The sequence below is a fragment of the Triticum urartu genome, chromosome 3A, assembly GCF_056163025.1.
Source record: "Triticum urartu cultivar PI428250 chromosome 3A, HENAU_Tu73, whole genome shotgun sequence".
NCBI lineage: Eukaryota > Viridiplantae > Streptophyta > Magnoliopsida > Poales > Poaceae > Triticum > Triticum urartu.
The window spans coordinates 697,068,509-697,094,210 of record NC_141875.1 but is presented as its reverse complement, the minus strand read 5'-3'; the positions used below and the strand labels follow the sequence as shown (position 1 = coordinate 697,094,210).

Here is a 25,702-nt window from a genome sequence, read left to right as displayed (position 1 = left end):
CACCGACAGCAATCTCACTGGAAAAAGCACTGCCCGTCAGCCAAGGGCCCACCTCCGCCGCGATCCAGACAGGACACATCCCCGGATGGACGCAGATGATGCCAAAATCTAGGTTATGTACGTTATGCAGTTGAAAAGTACCTAGGCTATTTGAATTGAAATCTATAAGTTCAGAAAAACGTTTTCTTTTGAATTACATAACCATACAAGGTCGGATATCCAAATCAATCATGTATATATGGAACTACAAGCACAAACAAGCTTTTCTAGCGAACCAACCTGTGATTGGAAGGTTAGAGGGACTGTGGTATCCCCAACCCACCAGGCTTCAAATACTGGTGCTCGCATTTATTCCTGGATTTATTTCAGAATTTCCGGCGATGCGTATTCAGTAGGAGGAGACGTTCCCGTCGACGACGAGGTGCTTACGGTGACTTTGTAAATTTCAAGATGATATACTGGCTCAGCCTTGTGTCTGTACTGATGTTAAAAAAACAAGCTTTTCATATTTATTACACTCCTCGCAAGATAAAAAAGGGAAGATAGTTGAACAATTTGGGCCCACCTCGCTTCTCGTTCCCCTCCTCTTCTCCAACTCTGCTTCAGCGCTCAAGGCGTCCTCCTCCACCCACGCACCGCCCCTCGTCCAGCGATTACTCCCCTCCTCGCCCAAACCCTAAACCTTAGAGCGCGCTCGACCTTCTCCACACCATCATGACTGTTTTGGATGAGATTTCTCTGCTTCCCCTTATCCATCGTGCTTGGATCGTTCTACTATTCAACTTGGTTCTGGAAGATGGCTTCTGGGGGAGTCATTCCTAAGATTATGAGGTGCAACGGGCGCACTGGATTCTCCAAGGTAAGAATATAATCATGGCCCCTTCTTCTTTCCGGCTATTTGCCAAGCCTCTTTGTTCAAAATTTGTTGTCCAACTCCCGTACTAGATTTATCCTCTGTAGAATTTCTTAGGAACGCACAAAGATACAAAGAATTCTTGTCACGTGGACAACCTGTTCTTTGTTTTCGCAATTGGTGTTTTGAACTACTTCCGAATTGATGAATATAGACATTCAGTAACTAAATATATCCACAATTTCGCAGCAGCCAGAAGAGGAAGGTAGATTCAGCATGCTGATGGATGACATTTTACTCTCCATCTTGGGAGACTCGATCTAAGAACAGCTGCAAGGATGAGCGTTTTGTCTACATGGTGGAGGCGCCTTCCTTGGTTGCTGCCCGAGCTCAATATTGATGTCAAAGATTTCTTACCAATTCTACGCCCCAACCCTATTGAGGCGATGGATATGGACAAAGCAATGGCATCTTCTCTAACCAAGGCAACTAGGAGTTTCTTGTTTAACCGACATGGCGAATCCAGCATCTCAACTCTGCACCTTAAGATCTACTCCCTCTGTCCGGAAATACTTGTCATCAAAATGAATAAAAGGGGATGTATCTAGATGTATTTTAGTTCTAGATACATCCCTTTTTGTTCATTTTGATGACAAGTATTTTCGGACGGAGGGAGTACCTGGTCAACGATTCCTTGTGCGAAGCTGGCCCACTAATAGGTGATGCGGTGGAGAGTGGTTTGCTGAAAGATTTGGACCCTGCCATTCTTTACAAGAGAGATATCTGGGCTTGTAGTGAGGAGGGTATGCTACAGCGAGGCCAACCAATAGATGGTTTTCTCAGTGACTATCCTGTTGTGCTCCATTGCCTCACAAGGCTTTCTCTATACACTGTACGCTTTGAGAAATTAGACATGCACCATGTCTTGTTTGACTGCTGCAAGCAACTGAAGCATCTAGCCCTTTCTCATTGTGATGTTGGCGCTCACTCTCTATTTAAGATTGATGCACCTAATTCAAAACTCCTTGTTCTAGAACTCACCTATTGTTGTTTTGAGATACTTGAGTTGGTCTGCCTTCCAAAATTGGAGAAGCTCGGATGTAACACTTGGGTATCTCGCCATGCTCCTTTGGCCTTTATTTTGGTCCTGTCTCTTGGGGAACTAGAACTCTCATGCGATGCAATACATAGTCGAAGTGAATTTAAATTAAGTGAGCTTCTACAAGGAATGACTTGTATACATACTCTCACATTGGGTTTCAAAGGAGAAAACGTAAATTGTGCTTCATTTCCGCCAAGTATTCACATTCTTTTTCCCTTTTTTGTTCCCTTTTTGTATTCACTATGTTGTGACAACTTTCTGAAATACATTGTACATATGTTTATGCATGATAAAGAATCCACATATATTTATTTGATATTCTCATCAATGTGATTGCGAACTATACATTCTTTTTTTGGAATTTATTTATCCTGTGATCAGCTTTGGATGCAACCTGAAATGAGGCAACTCCTCCCCGCTTTCTGTAAGCTAAGGAAGCTATCCGTGCGTGGTATATTGGTTGAATTCGACCTTTTATGGACGACAGCATTTCTTTTGGCGGCACCATGCATTGAAATATTGCATATTGAGGTGATGTCTTTGTCAATATTGTTCTCCTTAATAGTTGTGATGCCTTTCTTTCGTACTCAACAATTAGAGCTTATTGTAGTTCTTTATATATTTTGGGAGAAAGATGTTTAAAACTTACATATGTAATGAATTGGTCACACAAACACAGGTTTGGGAACATATATGTGATGTTGATGATAAGTCCAGACAGCTGCATACCGAAAGAAGGAGCCCTCAGTGGGAAATGCAATTTGACGGCCCTAAGAACAGGTTTTTGAAAGAACTAGAATTTTCTGGCTTTAGGTCACTAGAACAACAATTTACATTTATAAGATCCATGCTGGAGCGAGCTCCGAATTTGCAGATGGTAATTCTGAAAGGAGATGAGCGATGTGAGTACTGCGATGCTCTTGATACACCTCGTGCTCTGAAATTTCCTAAGAAGGATGAGCAAGAAATGGTAGTTACACGAATTCGAGGTGGCATATTCTCACCACGGATAATTTTCGACGAATAAGGAGCTGTACTAAACTTGTTAAAGAGGGCATATCTCGAGTGAAAGGATATTCAATATTTAAGTAGCAAGAAACATTATGTATGCTCCAGGTGTGCAGATGAATTTTTGTTTACTGAGAAGATGCAACTAAACACGCTCGTGCGAAATGTAATGCAATTGGCACATGGAGCAATCACTAGTTGATCCCCCCTCAAAAATGAAAATAAATTAGCAGTTGATTTTTTTTCAAAACAATTCACTAAGCCATTGAATGAGAGCTGGACACGTACTGTTTTAAGGCAGTCTGCAAAACCTTTATTTCTGTGTCTCAATTTCTTCAGGTTACATAATTTTTAGTTGTGAAGCCTATGCATTCAATACATGTTCTGAAGTGCTAGCACACATCAACTTTTTTTATGTATCTTACTTTTTTTGAGACGTTACAAAGCTTGACTTGAATTGATTAGCAAAAGCCTTGGAGGCTGCCTGAAAGTGGTCGTCAATGATGTAAACAAGTTGCATGGCTTTCAGGCAAACGAGGCCAGCAACAGTTTTGTACAACAATTTCTTCTGATTGTTGTATATTGGTATAGTTCGTTGTGTAAAGTACATTTTTAGTCCCTCTACTTACTGTATAGCATGGTTTTTTCCCTTGAACTTTTTTTGGGTGCAATCTGCCTCCCTCAACTCTTACTACCAGGTAGATTTCGTTCTGACAATGATATTGCTTTGCCAAACCCGGTTTTTTTTTTTTTTGAGACGGAATGACCACTAGTTCATTCCATTATACAACCTGCCCAGCATTATCGCTGGTGACAAGTTCAGATACAAAGTCTGGCGCTTGAGAAAATCATTGCACTGATTCTCCATCACCCATATAAGAACCATGGGCTGCTAATACATGAGCCACATTGTTACATGTCCTTGGACACCACACAATGTTCCACGAGCTAAAATTTAACCTGAGCATCTACTTAAGTTCTTGAAATAAAACCCCGTGACCCACTAGATCATAAGCATTGCTCGTTATAGCCTGTTTTAGAACCAAACAATATGTTTCAATGATAATGCGCCCCATGCCAAGCTTGATGGCTCTTCAAATTGCCTTCATTAGTGCCCAAGTTTCAGATTAAAGTGCATCTGTGACCATGTTCAGATTGCCAGGCTCCAGCTGCTTCTACTCCTACATCCTCATTTCTTATGATGAAGCCCCACCCTCCTTTTGTGGCGCCTTCCTTGAAGGCACCATCAATATTAATTTTGAGAGTCGACGGTTGAGGTGGGCACAATTGCAAAAGATTAGCTTGCACCAAGTATTGAGCTTTCTCCTTTTTATAATGATTTTGGAATTCCTGGCTTTGCACTTCCACTGAATGTGCTATTGCTGCAATATTTCTTCTTTGATATCCAGCATTTGCTTTGTTCTTTTCATGCCACCATAGCCATAACAAGGTGCAGACTTTTATGCAGTTTTCATTCGCCATTCGTAATAAAGCAGACACAATTTCCATAGGGTCTACACATTTCATCAGATCAAGCTTGACCTCTTCCAACATTGTCATCCTCCATAACTATTTGACTTGTGTGCACTTGAAGAAGCAATGGCCTCCATCTTCTTCTGTTTTCAAGCAAACATGGCACATAGTACTGATATCAAATCCTCTTCTTGCCTGTTTTGGTCTAAAGGGAAAACTATGATGAGTGGGACGGCATAGAAAATGTTGAAAATCGTCTCTTCTTATCAAAGTGCCATGCAACCTGATCCTCCATATCCTCTGATAAGTGGATTTTTAAAATATTGGATGTGTCCTCTCTGCAAAAGGTTTGATTGATCAACGTTGTATCCCCAATCTCCTGTGCAAGGATCAATGAGTTCTAACACTTTACAGAGCAGATTTCCCCCTCTTGGCTTGATCGGTTTTCTAGACATATTTGATGGAATCCAGGGATCCTCCCATATATTAATCTTTTCACCGTTTCTCCGACACGCCAAATCATTCCATCCTTTAGTAATTTTACTACTTTCAGTTCAGCACACTCCTCCATGTATATGATATATCCCTGGTTTCAGTTTTGCTTTGAAGATGTTGCCATCCGGGAAGTATTTTGTAGCTAGGACCTGTGTGATAGAACTGTGGATCGTATAGGCTTAAGGATTAGCAGTAGCTCTACCTTCTCGAGCTCCTGGTGCCGACCATGGTGCCGGTGATGGCAGAGAGTAGTGGGGTGGATGCGGCTGAGATGTATGGGCAGTGGCGGCGGCGGAGCTTCCCATCGCTTCAGTGCCTCCCTCTGGATCGGATAGGGTTAGGAGTAGGGAACAGTGGCGGTGACGAACCTCGTACCCTGTGCCCTTGGTCCCCACCTCCTCTTTATAGCACTGTGCGATAGGGGCCCACCAACCTTGCTTGGGCTGGACCCCCCCCCCCCCCGATTAGGGCGTGGGTCAAGGGCCCAATGAGCCGTTGGGCCCATTGGTGGAGAGATCAACCTAACATTCTCCCCCTTGATCTCATCATATACTTTTAACTTTTATACTTTGAAATAACTCTTTTCAAAGTACTCGTTCCATCACAGATTTGCATGTAGAGCATGTCTCATCATCACGGTTCATTTCCGATAGAATCAACACCTACAACACACTCCTCTGTTTTGAAACGGATTCTTTAACCTTGGGCCCTTTTATTGTCCGGAAATGTTAGACTATACCATAAAACCCATGTCGACTGTGTGTTCTCCGAACACACTAGGCGGTAAGCCTTTAATAAGCAGATCTGCAAATACTTGTCTGTTGCTTTCATGCTCCAAGCATTTCAACATAATTCCGGACGTTCTCCTTAACAACGTATAACTTTGTGTCAATGTGTTTGGCATCAACACTTGACTCGTTGTCATAGGAGCGAAAGACTTAAAATAGTTATCGCTGTTGTCAACCATTATCAACTCCGGGTACAGGTCTCCTTAACCATTTTGCCTGACCCTCAGCCTCATATCAAGCTATAAAATATCTTTGCATCACATTGATGATAATTGTTTCATTCTTTGGAGCTTTTCCACACAAAAACCTCCAAGTATGAAAGTTAGCGACAATTGTGGATTTCGCTATACATTTCACAAGTCGTGTATTTGTACTAACAATCTTTTGAGAGCACTTATTTCTTTCAGCATGAGGCCGATATCTTTGACTCCATTCTAGTGATCTATATATGGACTAGACATTGCCAAAACAACCCGGATACGTGGACTGTCTCAGGGTAATGTATTGAGCTTCCAACAGCTAAAGCATTCGGCACCATATCCATTTTCAATCTTTTCTCATCAACTTTTGGAACACCATAGTTTCCAGTTCTATTACCCTTGATGATAAGAACAGGCGTAGGTTTTCTCGCATGCATACTTTAGAGACCTTTCTAAGCATGTCCATGTGACATTACTAATACCCCTTTTATTCTTTTCTTGGTGAAACTCGATAATTATAATGAGAGACACTCTACTGAGAACATTCTTTTGAACTTTGAGAACAAAAACTTCTTTTCTTCTCCTGCAGTAGATTGACATGACCACTAGCAAGTAGGACGTCATCCACATGTACAGGATTATGAAATGAATTTCCCATTCTATAACTTTATACAAACACAATTGTCCTCGCATTTCTTTAACCCAAAACAACATTTGATTGCTTTAGTCCATAAAAGACTTCTTCAGGTAGTATCCCCTGTGTTCTTTACTTTCATCTGATGTAACTCAGATCATAATATCTTTCATCTGATGTAACTCAGATCATGATGTGCTACCAACACTCATTGTAATCTATTCAGTGCAAAACGCGCAAAAACGTTTCAATTTAAGTCGTGTGTTACACCTTTACGTATTTCCTTTGGAGTCAGATTGAGCTTGTAGACTCTTTACAGCCTACTGTTTTGGCTCCATTGGAAATTACTCATCAGTCCCAAACATCGTCGGGATTCACTAATTTCATTTCATCTCACATAGTCTATTATCATTTAGATAAGCAGACACTTCTCAAAACTCGAATGAGCACTTTAAATGAGGTGGGATCAACCTCCATTTGAATTTCACTAACATAGACTTTATAGTAATCAGAAGTATCTGATTTTCTCATTCCTTGAGACCATCAGTGTCTCAGGTACTGGCACTTCTTTCATATGGGGCTGTTGTTGCTCTGTCATTGCCAAGAGGCAAATATAGTCTTTCATTTCCAAGAGGCAACAAGTTTTACAGGGACCTGTGTCACAAGATCCATGTGTACTCATTCATCCTTTATAGAGCTAACATCGGGTGTTGTATAGGTCATACAACATGCTCTCCCAGATTACTCCATCTTTACTAAAAATGGCGTATCTTTAAATTTTATAATTTGGGTTTATTCTGTTAAAACTTTCTTCTTTATGGCACTTTAAGCACCGTCTTAGTATTCCTTACTCTGCTTTCGGAACTGTAAAAGATCCAGAAATACAACTATTTTTTTTCTTTAGGGGTATTAATATGACCGTCATACTCCCCCAGACGATCACATTCTTCATCACATTATCTAGTATAGGGGAGTTTCATCATTCTTAATTTATCTCATATATCTTTCTCCCCCTCGAAATGTGGCAAGAACTTTTCTGCCACAATTTCGAAAAACCATCCATAACTCTTGTGAATGAGGAAACTTCGATTATCTACTTCATTTATCTGGAGTACTTTTTCCTCATTCCATTTCAGAAACTCAACAGAGTTCTTTATCATTAGTACTTTTGCAAGTCACACTTGCATATCATTCTTATCTTTAGGTTCATCTGTAACTTTTATTCTCTTTGGATTTATTGAGTGCTTAATGACCGTTACACATAAGATGTACGATTGATACTAGGAAAGCATAATAGCTACTCCATACTTTTCTCCCAGAGTGGGACACATTAAAAGCACATGAGTCATCATGTCTTTCTCCTGTCATACAGGATAAGTTTGAGAAAATTTCTGCCGCCATACGGGTTACGCAGGGATTTTCCCAGACTTATCCTGCCATGCGGGTTTTATCATAATCATCTTTTCCCGCCATGCGGGTAATTCCCTGTAAGGGACATAAATGCCAGAATTGGCTCTTTTGACTGCATATTCAATCATCAAATTTATAAATAAATCCGAATGCTTTTTGACACACATGCTTGATCCGACGTTGGTCAAATTAAACACGCATGTTGCTTGTTTTATCTCAAATCATAGAGAGTACATGAAAGACATTCGTCAACCAAGACTCTCAATGATCTATCTCTTTTCTTTTGAAACCATTCTTTAGAGAGAACATACTATCTCACGTTATGACCTTTCTTGGTCATCTTTCGGGTCACAAGTACCCAACCATTCGCTTTCATGAATGAAAGCATGGAAAACTTTTAGTCTGAGAAAACTTAGCCAATAATCAACAATAATGAGCATAAAAATAACCCTACGTTGGTCTGGTTAAAAAAATATGCACATTACACTTTTGCAAAACTTCCTTTTTATACTCTAAATCATCGTTGTGGTAGAATTAGAATAAAACACATTCTTCTACATTAATTCCATATCACCATTGGGCGGAAATGGAAATAATGCATATAACTCATAAAGAATGTGATGATAGTATTTCTATTAAACAACTTTGCTCAGAAATAATCATCATTATCAACTTATTGCAGCGGAAAACTTTTAATATACATTTCTCAATCTTTATCAAATGCTCTGAAAATTGGTCACTTTGATACAAAAATTATCAGAGATTTGAACTTTTAACTACAAGACTCATTGAATTATAATATTGTCATCATCAACGTTGGTCAGAAAATAATAATAGCATAATTAAACTTTAATCAAATATCTTTCTACTGTCATAGCCGAAGTTATCTGAATCTGATTTCACCCACAAGTGAAAAAACTTCTCTCAAAAAACTGTTCATCCAATTAAATTTTCCCGTAGGTTCCAATTTAATTGGAGGATAATACTTTTTCTTTCTTTGTGAAAGAGTACTATTAATTATTTACGCAGCGGAAAAACATGAATAAAAATTCATGAACTTTTTATTCTTTACAGAAACTTTTCTTTTACTAAAGAAAAATTCATGAACTTTATTACTTTCTTTATAAAATTCATGAACATTTCTTTTCTGAAAATTTTCTATTTTCATTTTCAAAGACTTTTTCTGTTTACTTTTCAAAACATTTTCTTTTACTTTTCTATTTTCTAAACATTTTTTTTGAATTACTTTGAATAGAAAAGCTGTACTGTAATTAGCCCAAAACTGGACAAAAAACAGGAAAAGAAAAAAGAAAAAATGCCAGCTGCGCGCGCTGGGCAACCGCGGCTGCGCCTGCTCTCCTTTCGGCCCAAAAGTCCCACGCGGGCGCCAGCCACTCTGGCCTGGTCCGCATTCCACTGGCCCAAATAAGATTTTGGCCCAAAAGCCCAGGGCAGAGCTAGGGGTTTCTTTCTGGCCATTGATCTTGATCGGACGATCCAGAGCGATTTTCGCTTGAACAAACTATGAGGAGAGGAAGCCCCGACCGCAACCCTAGCCCATTCTGTTTCCCTCGCCCCTCTCGATCTCTCTCTCTCTCTCTCGTGACGGCGGAACCACGGGGTTGCGCCCCGGCCGCCGGCGGCAGCGGAGGAAGCCATCGTGCCGCGCGCGCCTCCTTTCCCTTCCCGCTTCTCTTTCGCATAGAGGACTAGGCGCGAGCCCCTCCTCTGATTTGTTGCTCTGTCCCGCACGCCGGGGCATCGCGCTGCTCCGGTCACCGGCAACGGCGACGAGCGCCACCGCGCCTCCCTTCCTTTCCTGTGGCAGAGAGAGAGGGTCGGGCTTGCGCCCTCCTCTACTGCACTTGCGCCTCGACGGCGCCTCCATCTCTGTTGGAGTAGCGGTTGGGCACGGCTGCGCCGGCCGCCGGCGTGGACAGCAAACCACCGTGGCGCGTGATCCCCTTCCGATTTCCCTTTCTTTTCTGTTATTTCTCCCTCCACCACCATATAAGGCTTCGAGCAGTGGAGATTCAGGGAAGAACGGCGCCCCTCTGGCCCCCTTGCCGGCGTGTGCATGCACCCGTAGATGGGCGCACCGCCGTCAAGCGGTTCAGCGGCGGCGCCATGTTTCGGCGACCGTGTGGTCTCTTTGCCCCCAAAAGGGGGTGGTGTTCTTCTTTTCGATGCCTCGGCTTGCCGATGCGCATCGAGATCGAGAGGAACGGCGCGGCCAAGACGGCGGCACTCTTTGCCGGCGGGCCCAAGGCCCTGCTCCGGTGATCTTCTTTGCCCTGTCTAGGGTTCTTCGGGAGGGGGAAAGATTTTCTTGTGTTCTTTTCTACTGAAAATCCTAAACCAAACCTTGTCTGATAGCATTGATAGAACTGTGGATTGTATAGGCTTAAGGATTAGCAGTAGCTCTACCTTCTCGAGCTCCTGGTGTCGACCATGGTGTCGGTGATGGCAGAGAGTAGTGGGGTGGATGCGGCTGAGATGTATGGGCAGTGACGGTGGCGGAGCTTTCCATCGCTTTAGTGCCTCCCTCTGGATCGGATAGGGTTAGGAGTAGGGAACGGTGACGGTGACGAACCTCGTACCCTGTGCCCCTGGTTCCCACCTCCTCTTTATAGCACTGTGCGATAGGGGCCCACCAGCCTTGCTTGGGCTGGACGCCCCTGATCAGGGCGTGGGTCAAGGGCCCAATAAGCCGTTGGGCCCATTGGTGAAGAGATCAACCTAACACTGTGCACACAAAGAGTTGGGATTTTGAACTAGTAAAATAAAATCAGCTTCCAGTATTGTAGTGGACGCAAACGCAGTTCCAAGAAGCCGGGAGAGCGCCGCCGCCCGTTGACGGCGACGGTGACGACTGCACCTATGTAGAGCGGCAGCGCGACCGGAGGAAGTCGGCTCAGCCGCCGTGCATCGGCCGGCAAGCAGCTAGCACATGTTACATGTCCATACGACGGACACGGTGCCTGAAAGCATTGCTGGTTTTGCCAAGTCGGCATCACTGACGAGCCTTTTGCGAGGAACTTTCAGCGCGATTTACACGTGGTCGCGAACCGTGGGCCAGGCCCCGTCACTAGACCCGCCGTATCGATCTAGAGACGACGTGGCCGGCCTCTCCGCCGGCCGCCGGTCCCGTGCTTGCTCGCTCGACGACCGGGTCCCAAGAAACTTACTTGAAAGCAAGTCGTCGCAGACAGTGAAGGCCTGCTTGCTTGGTTTCATGCTCGATCCAAACGACGAAACTGTCGATGAGATATGTGTTTGTTTGCCCGGCACACAGTTATCAACATTCCGTGCTGATCCGTTCCGGTGGCGGTGGCAGAACCCGTATGCCGTTCCGCAAGTTGGCTGCAGATAAGGCTTCGCAGCTAGTACGCCAGAATGATTCTTTGGATTGGAGCACGTACTGGTACGTGGTACGAGCTTCCAAAAAGTTGGACGGAGACGACGACTTCTTTGGTCTGAACAGATTACGGCAAATCCGGCGGTGATGGGCTTGTAGTTGTAGTACAGTAGTTAATAATAGTTGCGGCCGTGAAAAACAGGCTTAGAGGAAGGTAGTAGCTAGTAGGTACCATGTCAGATTACCATTCAATTTCAGGCTATCTGACTAGGCTACGCAGCAGGCCATGTTCCCTCCCTGTGTCTGTGTATGTACATGTACTACCGCTGCTGCATAATTTGCGGCCGCTCTTTATTAAGCAGTCCTTTGCTGTCTTTTGTCCATGATATTGATCGGTACATGCATCCATCCATGCCACAGTCCAGTCCACGCACATTTGTTAGGGCTATATAAGAGCATATACGGCCGGACCTTTCAACCCGACTCATACGTCTGGGTGGGCTGTCCGGTCACTGATCGTTGTCTTTTGGATCCAGACGGACACCTCAAACGGGCCTCAAACGTCCGGACTGACCGGCACCCTTTATATATCTAGTTCAAATATGATGCGGATATGAAGAGGCCGCATAGTGCATTGCCCGGCTATTCAAGTCGACCGGCGGCGCCGAAACCCTGCCGTCCATCCATATTTTCCTTCTCCTGTCCGTCGCCGCTGCAACTTTCCACTTCACCCGTCCGGCTAGTAGCCATGCCCCCCCCCCCCTCCCGTCGTCGGGTGAGGAGTGAGCCCTTTCTGACGGCGGAGCGTCGGCTAGAGCTCCTTGAGTAGATCCGAGCTAAGCGCGAAGCTCGGATCGTCGCAGGGCTACCTTCGAATGCAGTGGATCCGGAGGACGACGACGACGATGAGGAGGAGGGTGGGGGATGCTGGCCACGGGGATCTGCAGGCGGAGCAGTAGGTCATCCTCGATTCCCTCTGATCGGAGTCGGTTGTGAAGGCAAGACGTCATCGCCGGCAGGAGATGGAGGCGCAAGAGGCCGTGGAGGAGGCGGAGATATTCGCCTACATGGATGAGGTCGAGCAGAAGGAGGATGAGCCGGAGCCCTCCTACCCACCCGTCCAACCGGCGCCTGGCACCGTCGTCATGAACATCTCCGACGATGAAGATTAATTAGGGTAGTATGTAGGATTTATTTTTTTGCATGCATTGTATGAGTTTAGGGGATGAAATATAAGAGAGATAGATGCAAAATGGCTAATTTAAGACGTGCCCTGTGAGTGAGCACGTCCACAGACCTTTGATGGACCGGATTTACCAAGTCCGGTTGTAGATGCTTTGATAGCATCCGTGCATCCATCGGTCTACTTACGTGCATTGATGCACCGCATTCATACACGAGCAAACTGAAGTCGATCAAGGACCCACTTAATTCAGATTTCAGAGGAAACAAAAAAGAATCGGTTTCTTCTGAAACAAGTCGAGATGGATTTGGATCGCTCCTGTACTCGCTACACCTCGCTCGACACGTACAATTTTCGTAGTAACTTGTTTCAATGGCTGAGAGGGATCGATTGATTATTACTGACCAACAGGCGACGGTCAGCGCATCATCGACCGAAAACACGTCACATGCCCCCACCAATACGTGCTTGTTTCTTCTTTATCAGACGTGAGGATGAGATGCATGCATGGGATGGGAGTTTGAAGTACAGGCCCGTCACCGCCGGATTTTGCCGTAATCTGTTCAGACCATAGATTCGTAGAACTCGTCTCCGTCCAAAGTTTTTGGACGCTCGTACGTGCTTCAATCCAAATCCAAAGGGCTGAAAAGGTACGTACTCTGGCGTAGCTAGCTGCGAGGCCTTATCTCCAGCCAACTTGCGCAACGGCTTACCGGTTCTGCCACTGCCAGTGCCACCGGAACGGATGGATCAGCTCGGAATGTTGATGGTAACTGTACGCGTGCCACGGCAAACAAATACTGTATGTCAACGACAGTTTTGTCGTTTGGATCGATCATGGAAACAAACGAGCAGGCCTTCACTGTCCAAGTAAGTTCTTGGGCGGACCCGGTCGTCGAGACCGGCGGCCGGCGGAGAGGCCGGCCACGTCGTCATGAGGTGAGATCGTCCGGCGAGTCTAGTGACGAGACGAGGCCTGGTCCACGGGTCGCCAGCACGTGTAAATCGCGCTGAAAGTTCCTCGCAAAAGGCGCCGTGATGCCGACTTGGCAAAACCAACGGCGATCTTGATCCTACTCATGGACTTGTAACATGTGCGTGCTGTAGCTGCCTGGCGATCCGCACGCGCGACGCGCCAGCTGCTTGCCGATCGATGCGCGGCGGCAGAGCCGACGACTTCAGCCGCTCTACATATGTGCAGTCGTCGCCGTCGGCGTCAATCGGCGGCGCTGCTCTCCCGGCTTCTTGGAACTGCGTTTGCGTCCACTACAACACTGGAAGCCGATTTTGTACCAATCTCCCGCTATAATCCCACCTCAAGCTCTTACAGTGTCACCATCGCGTGGTAGCATAGCCTTTAGCCCTTCACCATCAGTTATATAAGTCTGTTTTTTTTTCCTTCTGTTTTCTGTTGTTTTTCTTCGCCTTTCTTTATTTATCACCAGTTTTTCGTATTTATCTCATTATGCTTTCTGCTTTCTTGGTTTTTTCAATGATTTTCTTTATACTTTGCTTTTCTTTGTTCTTTCTTGGGGTTTTCAGTTTTTTTATTTCTTCTCTTTTCTTTTGTTTCTTTGTCTTTTTTTTTGTTTTTTCAATACATTTCTACTTTCGGCACGACACGCACCGGCCCAAACCGCGCTGAAACTCGAAAACACGTACAGCCATACACAAGCGCTGCTACCTGTACATCCATTAGCATGAGTTAACTTACCAGCTGCCTACCAATGGCAATGGCAATGGTTAGTGTATTTGTTTGGCTCGTTCGCAGTGCCTGTTAACAATGGGTGGTTGCGGCCGTGAAAAACAGACCAAGAGCGGGGGAGGTACCATGTCACATTAGTAATCAATCAGGCTATCGGCCTAGCTAGTCCGGCGACCACACAACCTCTACGCAGCGGCAGCGAGCCATGTTCACTGTGTCTGTGCATGTATGTACTAGCGCTACCGCTGCTGCATAATTTGCGGCCGTTCTTTATGAGTCCTTTGCTGTCTGTCGTCCAGGGATCGGGTGCGTGCATCCATGGTCCAGTGCACGCACCCTTATCACGGCTATAACTGGCATCCGTGCATCCATCCATCCATCATTCAGGGCTACCACGCATTTTTCTGCATTGATGCACCGCATTCATACACGAGCAAACTCAAGTCCGGCAAGGACAGCAGCGAAGCAATCCCACTGAATTCAGATTTCAGAGGGAACAAGTCGAGATCGGTTTCTTGTGAAACAAGTCGAGATGGATTTGGATCGCTCCTGTACTCGCTACACCTCGCTCGACACGTACAAATTTCGTAGTAACTTGTTTCAGTGGCTGAGAGGGATGGATTGATTATTACTGACCAACAGCGACGGTCAGCGCATCATCGACCGAAAACACATCACGTGGATGGGCCGTGGATTACGTACGTTCCACCAATGCGTGCTTCTTTCTTCTTTTTTTTGCGGGTGAAAAAAAAAGGAAGAAAGAAGCACGCATTGCTTCTTTCTTCTTATCAGACGTGAGGATGAGATGCATGCATGGCAGTGCGAACGAGCCAAACAAATACACCACCAACCATTGCCATTGGTAGGCAGCCGGTAAGTTAACTCATGACTAGCTAAGCTAATGGATGTACACAGTGCAGCCTGTACAGGTAGCACCGCTTGTGTATGGCTGTACGTGTTCTCGAGTTTCAACGCGGTTTTGGGCCGGTGCGTGTCGTGTCGACTCGAAAGTCAAGCTGCAAAATATTTTGATACGCTTTCGTGCCGTGCTGTACGCAGTTGGGTGGGCAGTGCCGGTGGTGGTGGTACACAAGTCGATCACGAGCGGCGCCCTTACGTCGACTCGGCCGGTGGAGGCAGGCGAGATGACGGCTAGCCGGGAAGCTTCGCGGAAGCTTCGTCGCGTGAGGAGAACTCAACTGAACTGAGCTGAAGAGAGCTGTACATGACACGAGAGGGCAGCATCCGAAAACGATCATGGCAGGATTCGCGCGGGTGAGATTCGAAATGGCGCTAACTTGCAAACCCAGCAAGAAGAAGAAGAAGAAGAAGAAGAAGAAGAAGAAGAAGAAGAAGAAGAAGAAGAAGAAGAAGAAGAAGAAGAGAAACACAGTTGATTTTAGGAATATTTCTACCATAATATTACGCCCAAACCACAGACGTCTGGCATTCGGACCGGAAGGCTAATCATAGACGGCTTGTGCCATGATGAGCGCTGTCGACCCAACTAGCACGTCATGCTCATCGCTCCACCTACCTGAGACAGCTACTTCCAACGCAATCACCCCACGATCTAGCCAATCAGGGACAGCGGCCCGTACCCTAATCATGATCAAGATGTTGTTTGCAAGAAAATTAGCGTCCAATCAAAGATTTGACCGTTGGTTGGGCCACTCATTCGCCTTGGCGCCACAAGTTGCAAAATTCTTTATACTCTGACCAGACACCAAGAACCAATATGTACTACATGCTCCGCCGGTCTGGGTTTCCCCGCTCATACACGTACGTACGTACGTTACGTAGGCGTACGCGTTCCCTACACGCTTGCTACGCAGAGAAACACACATAAATTATCGGGGGTGGCGTGCCGATCGACGTACAGTGGCGCCCGGCGCACTGTTGCTGCACGTTGGTGTGAGCTTCCCCAACGTGCGCTCGCCGGTGCTGTGCACATGAACAGCACGACTGAAAGTGAAACGACGTCGATCGGCGACCGGCGATTTCCTTTTTGCTCAACGTAGCAAAGCTCGTACCCGCCGTCGTTTTCGCGGCGAAGGCTGGTCGGCGGTGGCCGCGAATCCGACCATGCCTAATCACCGAGGGGTGAATGAATTTGCCCTCCCAACCAAAAAAAGAATCAACATACTATAATAAAACACCCTAATCACAGGCTTCTCGTTGGGCCAACAACCAAAGCAAGAAACACACACAGATCTTCAGACATACTAACCTACTAACCTACTACCACCCTGCAAACAAACCGGTGGGAGTATGTGTAGGGTGCAACGGATGCGGTTAAGAGTCATTTTCAGTTCAGCAATGGTTGGTGTCCTTCATTTCTGCAGCCAAAGAAGATGCATGCATCGTACTAAACGGTAACCCTGCTCGAGTAGTTGTACTGTCTAGTGTTTACACAAAAGGAAAACTATACAAGGGCAAAAACAGTGTGCCATGGGAAGAAGACATGACCAAAGTGCTTATATTTGATTTACATAAGTATTGTTTTTGTCTTGGGCTGTGGTGTTTGCTCTGTTTGTTTGACAGGGTTGAGGTCATAGACTAAGGGGAATTTTTGATCAAGCATCTCGGCGGCAGCTAAAACCGAACGAATAGCCAGCCAACCCAGGAACAGGCTAACATAAAGCGAGAGACTTTTTCGTGGCAGAAATAAACAAACATGCAACTAGCTAATAAAAATACGGAGATCAGGCAGGCCAACATGCTCCTACGAAGACCAGGCTCTGTTCATTCCAGAATAAATTCGGCAGATCCTCTGTGCCATGATATCCTTGTGGGTACCGTGTACTACACCGTCCATATCACAAAATAAATGGAGTTTTGGGTCCATCGATTCGACCAAAGTTTCAAAACTTATCTCGGTTATTTATATTGGAATTTAAATTTTATATGTCTAAATTTGCCTCAAAAATATATTAGTGCTATCTTATAAGTTTTACTTAGAGAGATATTGTAACAGAAACCAGTGGCCAAAACTGCTTCTTGAAGATTGTGTTAATGCCCAAAACGTTACGTATTTGTGATGTATAGCGAGTAGGAATGTGCTAGGCTTACAACATTGTGAAGCAAAGAGTCTCGGGCAAAGAAATTTCTTAATTCTGTGGCACCGTACATATATTCGCATGGGGCCTGCTAGGTTGCATGCATCATTTTAGGCGTCCTTGCATCTGTGGCCCGATTCAGCTATGACTAACGCGGACTGAAAACCATGTTCTGCGCCTAATTTGGTTGTTCACAAAGCCCCAACATGCATTAGAAACGAGCCACTAGCACGTCGTTTGGTTGCAAGCATGTTCTATTCACATGCAACGTGTTGTTGTTTGGCTACATGCAAGACATGCGATGTGGTAACCTATTGTTTCAGTAATGAGGTTACAAGTGCGCGCCCCTCCAGTTGCAGCCGGTGTTCCTCCTTAGAAACGACTTCTGGTGGGATGTTGGTCATGTGTTTATAGAAACCATTGGGGTCGACAGTAACTCCGATGCAAGTGCTAAGATCACCTTGTTGAAGTGCGCTGAACTTGCATCCTCATGAAAATGGCCAAAATTCAACGTCCTGACCTGACACCTCTTCGATGTGCTCCCCTCTGCCACCTCCATGCCCTTTGACCAATTGCCCTTAGCAGCATTTCTAGCGCAAGCTTCCCGATAGAGCACTATAGTGATGAACTGAACATGATCAATGGATGTACATGTAGCATGGCCTCACCATGAAGATCAACACACACACATGTAGCCAAGTTGCATGGACATGGAAAACATTGAAACTATCATACTACCATAGAAGCAAAATCTTGATCTTGCCATTAGTAAATCGTACAACAAGATCAGGAGTTTTCATGCCTAATTCAATGCCCATCAAACCCTTAACCGCAAATCTAACCCCTATATCTACACCCAAATCTAACCCCCCTAATATGACTATACTTAGACACCCAAATCGAGCCGTGTTAAACCCTTAATCGAACCTTAGTCCACACCCAATTTGAGGCGTATGAATCCCTAACCGGACCGTAAACCAAAAACTAAATCAGACCCTAAACCAAACCCTAAATCTAGCTATATCAAACCGTAAATCAATCCCTAAATCAAATGCTTGAAGTATAAATCAATGCCTACATTGATCCCTAAATTGAGGAGACAGGGGCTTATTTGCCATGGACGAAGGGGTGATGAAGCGTTGATGAAGCCAGTGCTCGTCGTCCAGATCTTGTCGTCGCCAATGCTTGCCCCCATCGGCGAGAGAGAGTGTCAGTGGAGAGAGGTGAGTGTGAGCGGTTAAAGAGGAGTGAGGGGATTTGCGCCATTGGTTTAGGAAACAACGTACCTCCCCTTATCGCCCTCGCGCGTGTAGCCGTTGCAGACACGTGGCTCCTTGTGCTCGCCCAGGCCTGGTTCGCTTGAAACAACCTAGCCCTGGCCTGGATCGCTGAAAACTGCCGATTCGGTCGTTCCTCCAGAGATAAACTCTGGATTGCTTTGAGTTTCGTGCTATGCAGGCCCACACACACCAGCAGGTAACTAAACAGGACACAATCGCATTCTCGGGGCCTGGGCGAGGAGTATGCAGACAACCAAAACATTCCCATATAGGCTCCACAAAACCAATTGGTGCGTGTCGCATTTGGCGCCACCATGTTCCGGTGCGGAGGCAGCCCGATGTGTTGAGGTGTGTTCCGACAATTTTAAGTTGTTGGTAACGTAGACGTGTGTTTCAAAAAAAAAAATCGATTCTGTTTTGGGACCGGTTCTCATTATAAGCAAACAAAATCAATCTGTGACAACAAGTTTTTGTCTCGCTCCGGCGAGGGAGGGGCGATGAGGGCGGTGGGCCTTCGGCTCGCTTCAGTGCTTGTATTCCTCGCTAGGTGGTATACGAATCTGAATGTAATTTTTATTATTTATAGCGTTCGTTGTACTGCCATAATTAAAAATGAATAGATTGAAAGAAATTCGAGAAAAAGAAAAATGAAAGATACCAAGCTACAGTGATCTAGCCTACTGTCAGGCCCTTTGTATATCTTGAAGAAAGACATTTCCAAATTGGACGGCTGGATAGGCACCCCAGAACAGAGAAGAGAAGGCACAAGGAACCAGCTCGAGCCAGCTGCCGCAGCAAATCCCGGAGGGGAGGCCCCTGCCTGAAACGGCCCCCTCCATCCGTCGCAAGGCAGGATAAATCCGCAGCGCAGCACACCCCAGGAAAAGAAAAGGCCGGGCGGGCGGGGCTAAAATACCCATGCAGAAGCAACCAACCAAGCGTACCGGACGCGAGCTCGACGACTGAAAAATCGGCAACCCCGGCAAGGAGGAAGCTTCCGCGAAGCTCACTCCCCTCCCCGCTCCCCCGCCCTCCGCCTCCCCTATTTATCGCCGCCTCCCTCCTCCGCCTCCACCCACCCCACACATCCCCATCAATCCATCCATCTTTCCTGCTACAATCCCATCCGCATTCATCTCCTTTGAGTAGCTTCTCTCCTCCCGATTGTTTCCTCTGCTCGAAGATGAAGCTCTCCATGCAGTCGCTGGCCCGGAAGCTCTCCATCCCGTCGCCCAAGCGGGGCAAGAAGCAGCAGCAGCAGGACGGCAGCGGCAAGCGCGGCATCTCCCGGAGCGAGGCGCCGTCGTTCGCGTCGGCGTCGTCCTCCTCCACCTCGTCGTCCTCCGAGGACGCGCTGCCGCGGGCGTCCACGCCGCGGTCGGTGCTCCCCGCGGAGATCTCGCGGCGGGAGCTGGAGGCCGTGCTCCGGCGGCTGGGCCACGAGGAGCCGTCGGACGACGAGCTGGACGCCGTGGCGGCCATCGCGGCCGCCGGGGAGGCCGGCCCCGAGGACGAGCTGATGGAGGCGTTCAACGTGTTCGACGCCGACGGCGACGGCCGCATCACCGCCGAGGAGCTCCGCGGCGTGCTGCTCGCCATCCTCGGCGGCGAGGCCGACGGGTGCAGCCTCGACGACTGCCGCCGCATGATCGGCGGCGTCGACGCCGACGGCGACGGCTTCGTCGGCTTCCAGGACTTCGCGCGCATGATGATGGTGTCCACGGCGGCGGCCACCACCTCGGCCGGCCCGAGGTTCCTGTGAACCAACCCGTCGACCCGCGACGCCAGACTCCTCTGTTCACGCTCTGTTCTGCTGGCCCCCACGCCCACGTTCCCGCGAAATCTCGATCGGCCGCGATGCATGCGCTCAGATGTGCGATGCTCGTTTCGTTTCAGCTTCTTCTTCGTTTTGGCGCGCACCGTGATGAGGAATGCCATGCGGCAGCTAGCTCAAGTATAATCAGGATCACTATGCTACGACCAGTAGTCTACTACGTGCTAGTTATTAAATATCGACCTGTAAAATTTGTCCGAGAGCTGGATCGATCGAGAGTGTGTGCGTGTGTTGTGTTGGCAATGGGAAATGCTTTGTTGCTTGGTTTTTTACAACAATTGGTCTTACTCGGGCCAGCTACTGCTAATATACCTACCTCCCGTCCTTTTTACTCCATGTCAAGTCAATCTTTGCAAAGCTTAACCAAATTTATATTAAAAATATCGATATTTACAATACCAAATATAAAACTGCATTCCATAATGAATCTAACAATATTAACTTGGCATGGATAAATTTGATCAAAATAGAGATAATTTTGAATTCGGATAAAAGTTACTCCCTCAGTCACAAAATGTCAAAAACGTTTTTATATTCTGGTATTCTGGGACAGATGAAGTACTAATTTAGTAATCTACTCCCTCCGTTTCGAATTACTTGTCGCAGATGTGAATGTATCTAGATGCATTTTAGTCTAGATACATCCATTTCTGCGACGAGTAATTTGGAACGGAGGGAGTAGAATACAATTGTTTGGCTTTGGAAGTATTGAGGTCCGGAGCGGAAACCTGCTGGCGTTGCACGTGGAATGATTGATGATTCCGGCGAGAGCCCGACCGAGCCGGTGCGGCCATGAATGGGTGAATGAATGAATGATTGGCAACGTGGCGCCTGGAGACGCTCCGATGCTGCATGCACTCATGCTTGGCTTGTCCTCTTCCCTGCTCTGCTTGCTTTCTCTAATCTAAGTAGGAGCGGCATTGCTAATAACCACGCACGACGTGCCACCATTAGCACAAACATCGGGCAGGGCAGGGGATTTGTGATGCTTTATTCATTCATTCAGACCATCGATTAGATTAGATTAGATTAGATTAGATTAGATTAGATTAGATGCGCGAGTGATATTATCCTAGGAAAGGAAACCCGGCACCGAACAGGTGTCAACAAAGCTCGAAATACTAGTATAACGGTGGCTGATTCTCGCTTAGTATTTTTAGACAGCTTCCCGTTTAATTTTGGATTCCACTACCATCTCATCGCTGATATGATAGTGAGGGGACAATGCTGGCTGGGCTGGCGCACTTTGAAGGCCATTCAAAGCTGCTGCCGCGTACTAGTACCGCACCAGGCACTGCCGATCTGGGGGGAGCACATCGCATCGCACCGGTTAATGGAGTTGCAGAAATGGGGAGGACGGGGAGTATTTAACAAAAAACTATCACATTTCGTCCAACCGTACCTACAAACTACCATTTTATAAACTTTTACCCAAAACTACCACTTTTCGACTAATCATCAACTACAAACTACCATGTGTGAAAAGTGTCCGGTTCGGCCAGTTTAAACCTGTTTATGACAGGCTGGGCCTACTCGTCGGAACTAAAAAAGTCTACTCCGTTAGCTTTGACCGTCAACCCGTGGGGTCCACATGTCAGTTTTATCTTCTCCCCTGCCATGTTCCCGGTCCAGAGTGCGCTGCCGGCATGGGGTCGCTCGCCGTCGTGCCACCCACCTCTCCCAGGGCTGAACCCATGTCTAGGAGCACCACCTAGCTGCACCGCATCCTAATGGCAAAGGAATCATCCCGGAAGCCCCCGAATCGCCTCGCTGAGTTCATGCTTCCTCGCCTATGGTGGACCTCGACCTCGCCGGATTCGCCGCCTTAGAGAGCATCTGGCCCCTCCCTCGACCTCCTCGAGTGAGTGCTCCTAAAGTGGTGCATGTCATCGTCCTCGAGCTGCTCATCCCCGAGCCATCTTGCCCGCGAGCACCCGCTCCGGGAGCCGCCGCGAAGCCGGAAGCTCCCGTCCTTCCCCGCTTCTCATGAGCCTACGTGCTGCTGGTGATCCCCAGAGTTCCCTTCCTCTGGCGCAATCGAATCAGCAGCTAGCTCCTGTACCTGTACGTGCGCATCCGGCCGGGAAGAATCAATCCACCTGCTTCAGAGGTTAGCTTGGCTAGTTTGTACGTGCTGATTTTCTCGGCCAAGAGCATCGTTCAGGTGCTAGCTTCAGTTCACGGGATCCCTAGAGGTTAGCTTCAGTTCACGGTAGATGCAGCGGCGACCATGGTCGCGAGGCAGAGGAGCCATCGGTCGACCGGGTCAAGGGTGGTGCGCCGTCGGGATCTAGGAGGTCGCGCCCCCGCAGGCCATCAAGTCCGGCGAGGAGCTCCGGGATGGCCTAGGCACGCCGCGCGGTAGACGGGGACTTCCCCTGATCTGATCTAGATCCTTCGATCCATACAGAAGATAGAACTGACATATGTGGACCCCACAGGTTGACGGTCAAAGTTAACGGAGTAGACTTTTTTTAGTTCTGACAAGTGGGGCCAACCTGTTATAAACAGGTTTAAACTGGCCGAACCGGACACTTTTCACACATGGTAGTTTTTAGTCAATGATTAGTCGAAAAATGGTAGTTTTCGGTAAAAAATTGTAAAGTGGTAGTTTGTAGGCACGGTTGGACGAAATGTGGTAGTTTTTGTTAAATACTCCGGTGCACGCGATGCTATGCTGCCGAGTGCCAAGGACTTAACTTGCCAATGCTTCATTCTCATGGAAACGCTTGCGTACGTTTACTCTTGCGCAATAGCTATATCTTTGTCGCCTGAATTTACAGTTTGGGTCAATCGGTTTTTCGAAGAACAAGCAAGTTCGCCAGAGGAAAGGAAGGAAGGAACAGTCACCGACGGTCTATCTTAGGGGTGTGGGGGGAGTGCAGGTTCGTCAGAAGATTATGTTCCTCGCCCGAGTTAGAGGGGTGGCCGTGGGCGGCGTTTTGGGGGAGGGCGGGCCGGCAGCAGCAACCGGTTGGGCCAGTGGTATGTCCGTGGATTTGAGCAAGAAGATGCATAGGAGATATGGGCAAGAGGTTGAAAAAAAAATTTGACCATCCATTTTTCATCCAATGGCTTAAAACAAATTGACTGACCCTAATTTTTTTCCAAGCGAATGTGAGTTAGCCATTCCCTTACTTTTGTTAGAGCATCTACAGCCGGACGCCCCAAACCCGCTTCAAACCCCTCCGTTGACGCGCAGTGGCAATGGACGCACCATGAGTGTCGTCCGAGAAAAACATGGCATGATGTATCCCTCGTGCGAGGCAGCGGGCGCGGGAAGCAGCGGTAGCCCACGTGGTTGTGGACGTCGGTGAGGCAGAGTCTCATTCTCCGGCGCCCGTATGGTACACCAATCCGGGCGCCACAACCGCGTCATGGTGGATGTCGCCGGCTCATGCCAGGACAAATCCATCATCGATCTGACGTCCACTGACACCGTCCAGGTTCCGTGCTCTGACGAGGGAGAGTAGGGTATGGGAGACAGCGACTCTTTGAGTTCCATGAGCGGGCTCGTGTCCCATGGCCTATTCTACCTTGCCGGCGACCGGACCAACACTCTGGGGAGCGTAGCCGGCCGCTAGACATGGGCACGTTGGAGCCGAACGAGTTCTGCTTAAAGATCAATACATGTTGTACATAATAATATGGACTTGAGATATCTAATTTGAGGTATCCGGTCGTAGAGTCAAATATTTAAGATGTGACCGGTCATTGTCCGCAGACGTTTGAAGGGCCGGGTTTGTCAAGTCCAGCTGTAGATGCTCTGCTGCTGGATCTTTGAGATGATGCACATGGTTTTGCCTATTTTATTTTGCCAGAGCTGCTCTGCTTCATCAAGTTCCAAGATAAAGCTCGCAACCGTTTATCAGAACGTGGTAGCCCCCTGTTTCGTCTCCCTTCCACTTGACATTTTCTTCACATTATATTATGCGAGGACAAATGGATGATTTTGCCGCCGACTTCTTCATATTGTCTTTTTTTTCTCTCATTCAGAAGTCTGTGTGCTATTTCCCTGGAAGTTCATTGCAACGAAGGGTACGTGCCAGTGTCGCTTTTTGTTTCCTTTTCTAAGCTCAAGAAGCGCTTTTCGCTCGCAAAAGCTGATGAACCCTGGCCTGGTTGAGGCTACTAATGATGCATTAATCCCAGAGAACGGGAAAGTAAAACTCAATGATGCATCTTGTACTCGCTACTCACACTGTCTCCTAAACTATCTGCCGGTGAGGGGATCCAACGTGGAAAGGTAGGCATGGACCCTATCTAACTATAACTAAAGCCGGGATCTTTGCGATGCATGTGGCGCTAGGTAAATTGCCAAGCAAATGTTGTCGTTGTCGTCGTCTTGCAGATATACTACTCAACCTCGGTAAACTGGCTTGGAGTTTCTTGGCAGCGACTCGAGGCGCAGCAGCGTCGGTAGTCTTGACCAATGGCACTGAATGGGAGTTTTTACTAAAGGAAATTGCTGGCATCTTACATGCAGATGGAGGGTCTCTGCCGACGTCTTTACCTTTATCTTTGGTTAATCACCCCTGCAAACAGATCAGCAATCCAAAATTCTCAACCTTGTTGTCCCTTTCACAGTTTCACTCCCGCTTTCTGGGGAGCCGCCGTTGTTATGTGAAACCGTCAGCGAAATCACTGTCACTGATCCAAGCACATGTTCATAGATAATAAGAGTGCTCTGCGCTCTCTAAGAAAATTCAAAAACAAAAACGAAACAATAGTACTCTGCGCTATACAGTCCTTGACAAGAAAGTGGATTATAATATCCGTACCTCACGGTTTGATCTTCTACATTTCATTTACCCGCGCCAGCTACTGCCAATGGCATCCCAATCACTAAATCACCGCAAAATGCCTGGACCAAATTGTCTGGACATTTTTTCCATCCAAAGACGGTAAAAAAAGTCCAGACAAGTTCGGATGTTTGAAATCTCGTAAATCGGCACCAAACAAAGAGGAGGTTTGGGGGAGTCAAAGTCCACTACGTCAAACTCTGACACGCCTCGCACATCCAAAGATCCCACCGAAGGCCCTTCCCCCCTCACTCCATCTCTTTCCTTCGTGTTGTGTATCCTCACGATCGGCAACCGACACCGTTGCTGTACCACCCCGGCCGCCACACAAGCCTTACCAGACCTCCGCCGCTCCACTCATGCGCCTTTCCGCATTGGACTACGTCGCCATTCCACCCAGATCCGGTCGCAGCCTAGGTATTCTCCCCTGCCAATGCCATCCATTGCTAACACCACAACCGACAGGTTTTGAGCAAGTGCCATTGCCAAATTTTTATGTTCTTGTTGTTTATGTTGAA

At 47.1% G+C, this 25,702-nt stretch overlaps 1 protein-coding gene and 1 pseudogene across 1 annotated transcript; both read left to right on the top strand.

The window, feature by feature from the left end:
- The first annotated feature begins 796 nt into the window (after positions 1-796).
- LOC125549302 (uncharacterized) lies at positions 797-2,982 on the top strand (annotated as a pseudogene).
- A 16,530-nt stretch (positions 2,983-19,512) lies between these two features.
- Positions 19,513-20,718, top strand: LOC125546060 (putative calcium-binding protein CML25). The gene has a single exon (XM_048710182.2). The coding sequence runs from the start codon at positions 19,732-19,734 to the stop codon at positions 20,308-20,310; it is 579 nt and encodes a 192-aa protein (XP_048566139.1). The 5' UTR covers positions 19,513-19,731; the 3' UTR covers positions 20,311-20,718.
- The last annotated feature ends 4,984 nt before the right edge of the window (positions 20,719-25,702 follow it).

Bases quoted from the DNA above. Each gene is read 5' to 3' on its own strand.
- LOC125546060 (XM_048710182.2), top strand. From the start codon at position 19,732: ATGAAGCTCTCCATGCAGTCGCTGGCCCGGAAGCTCTCCATCCCGTCG.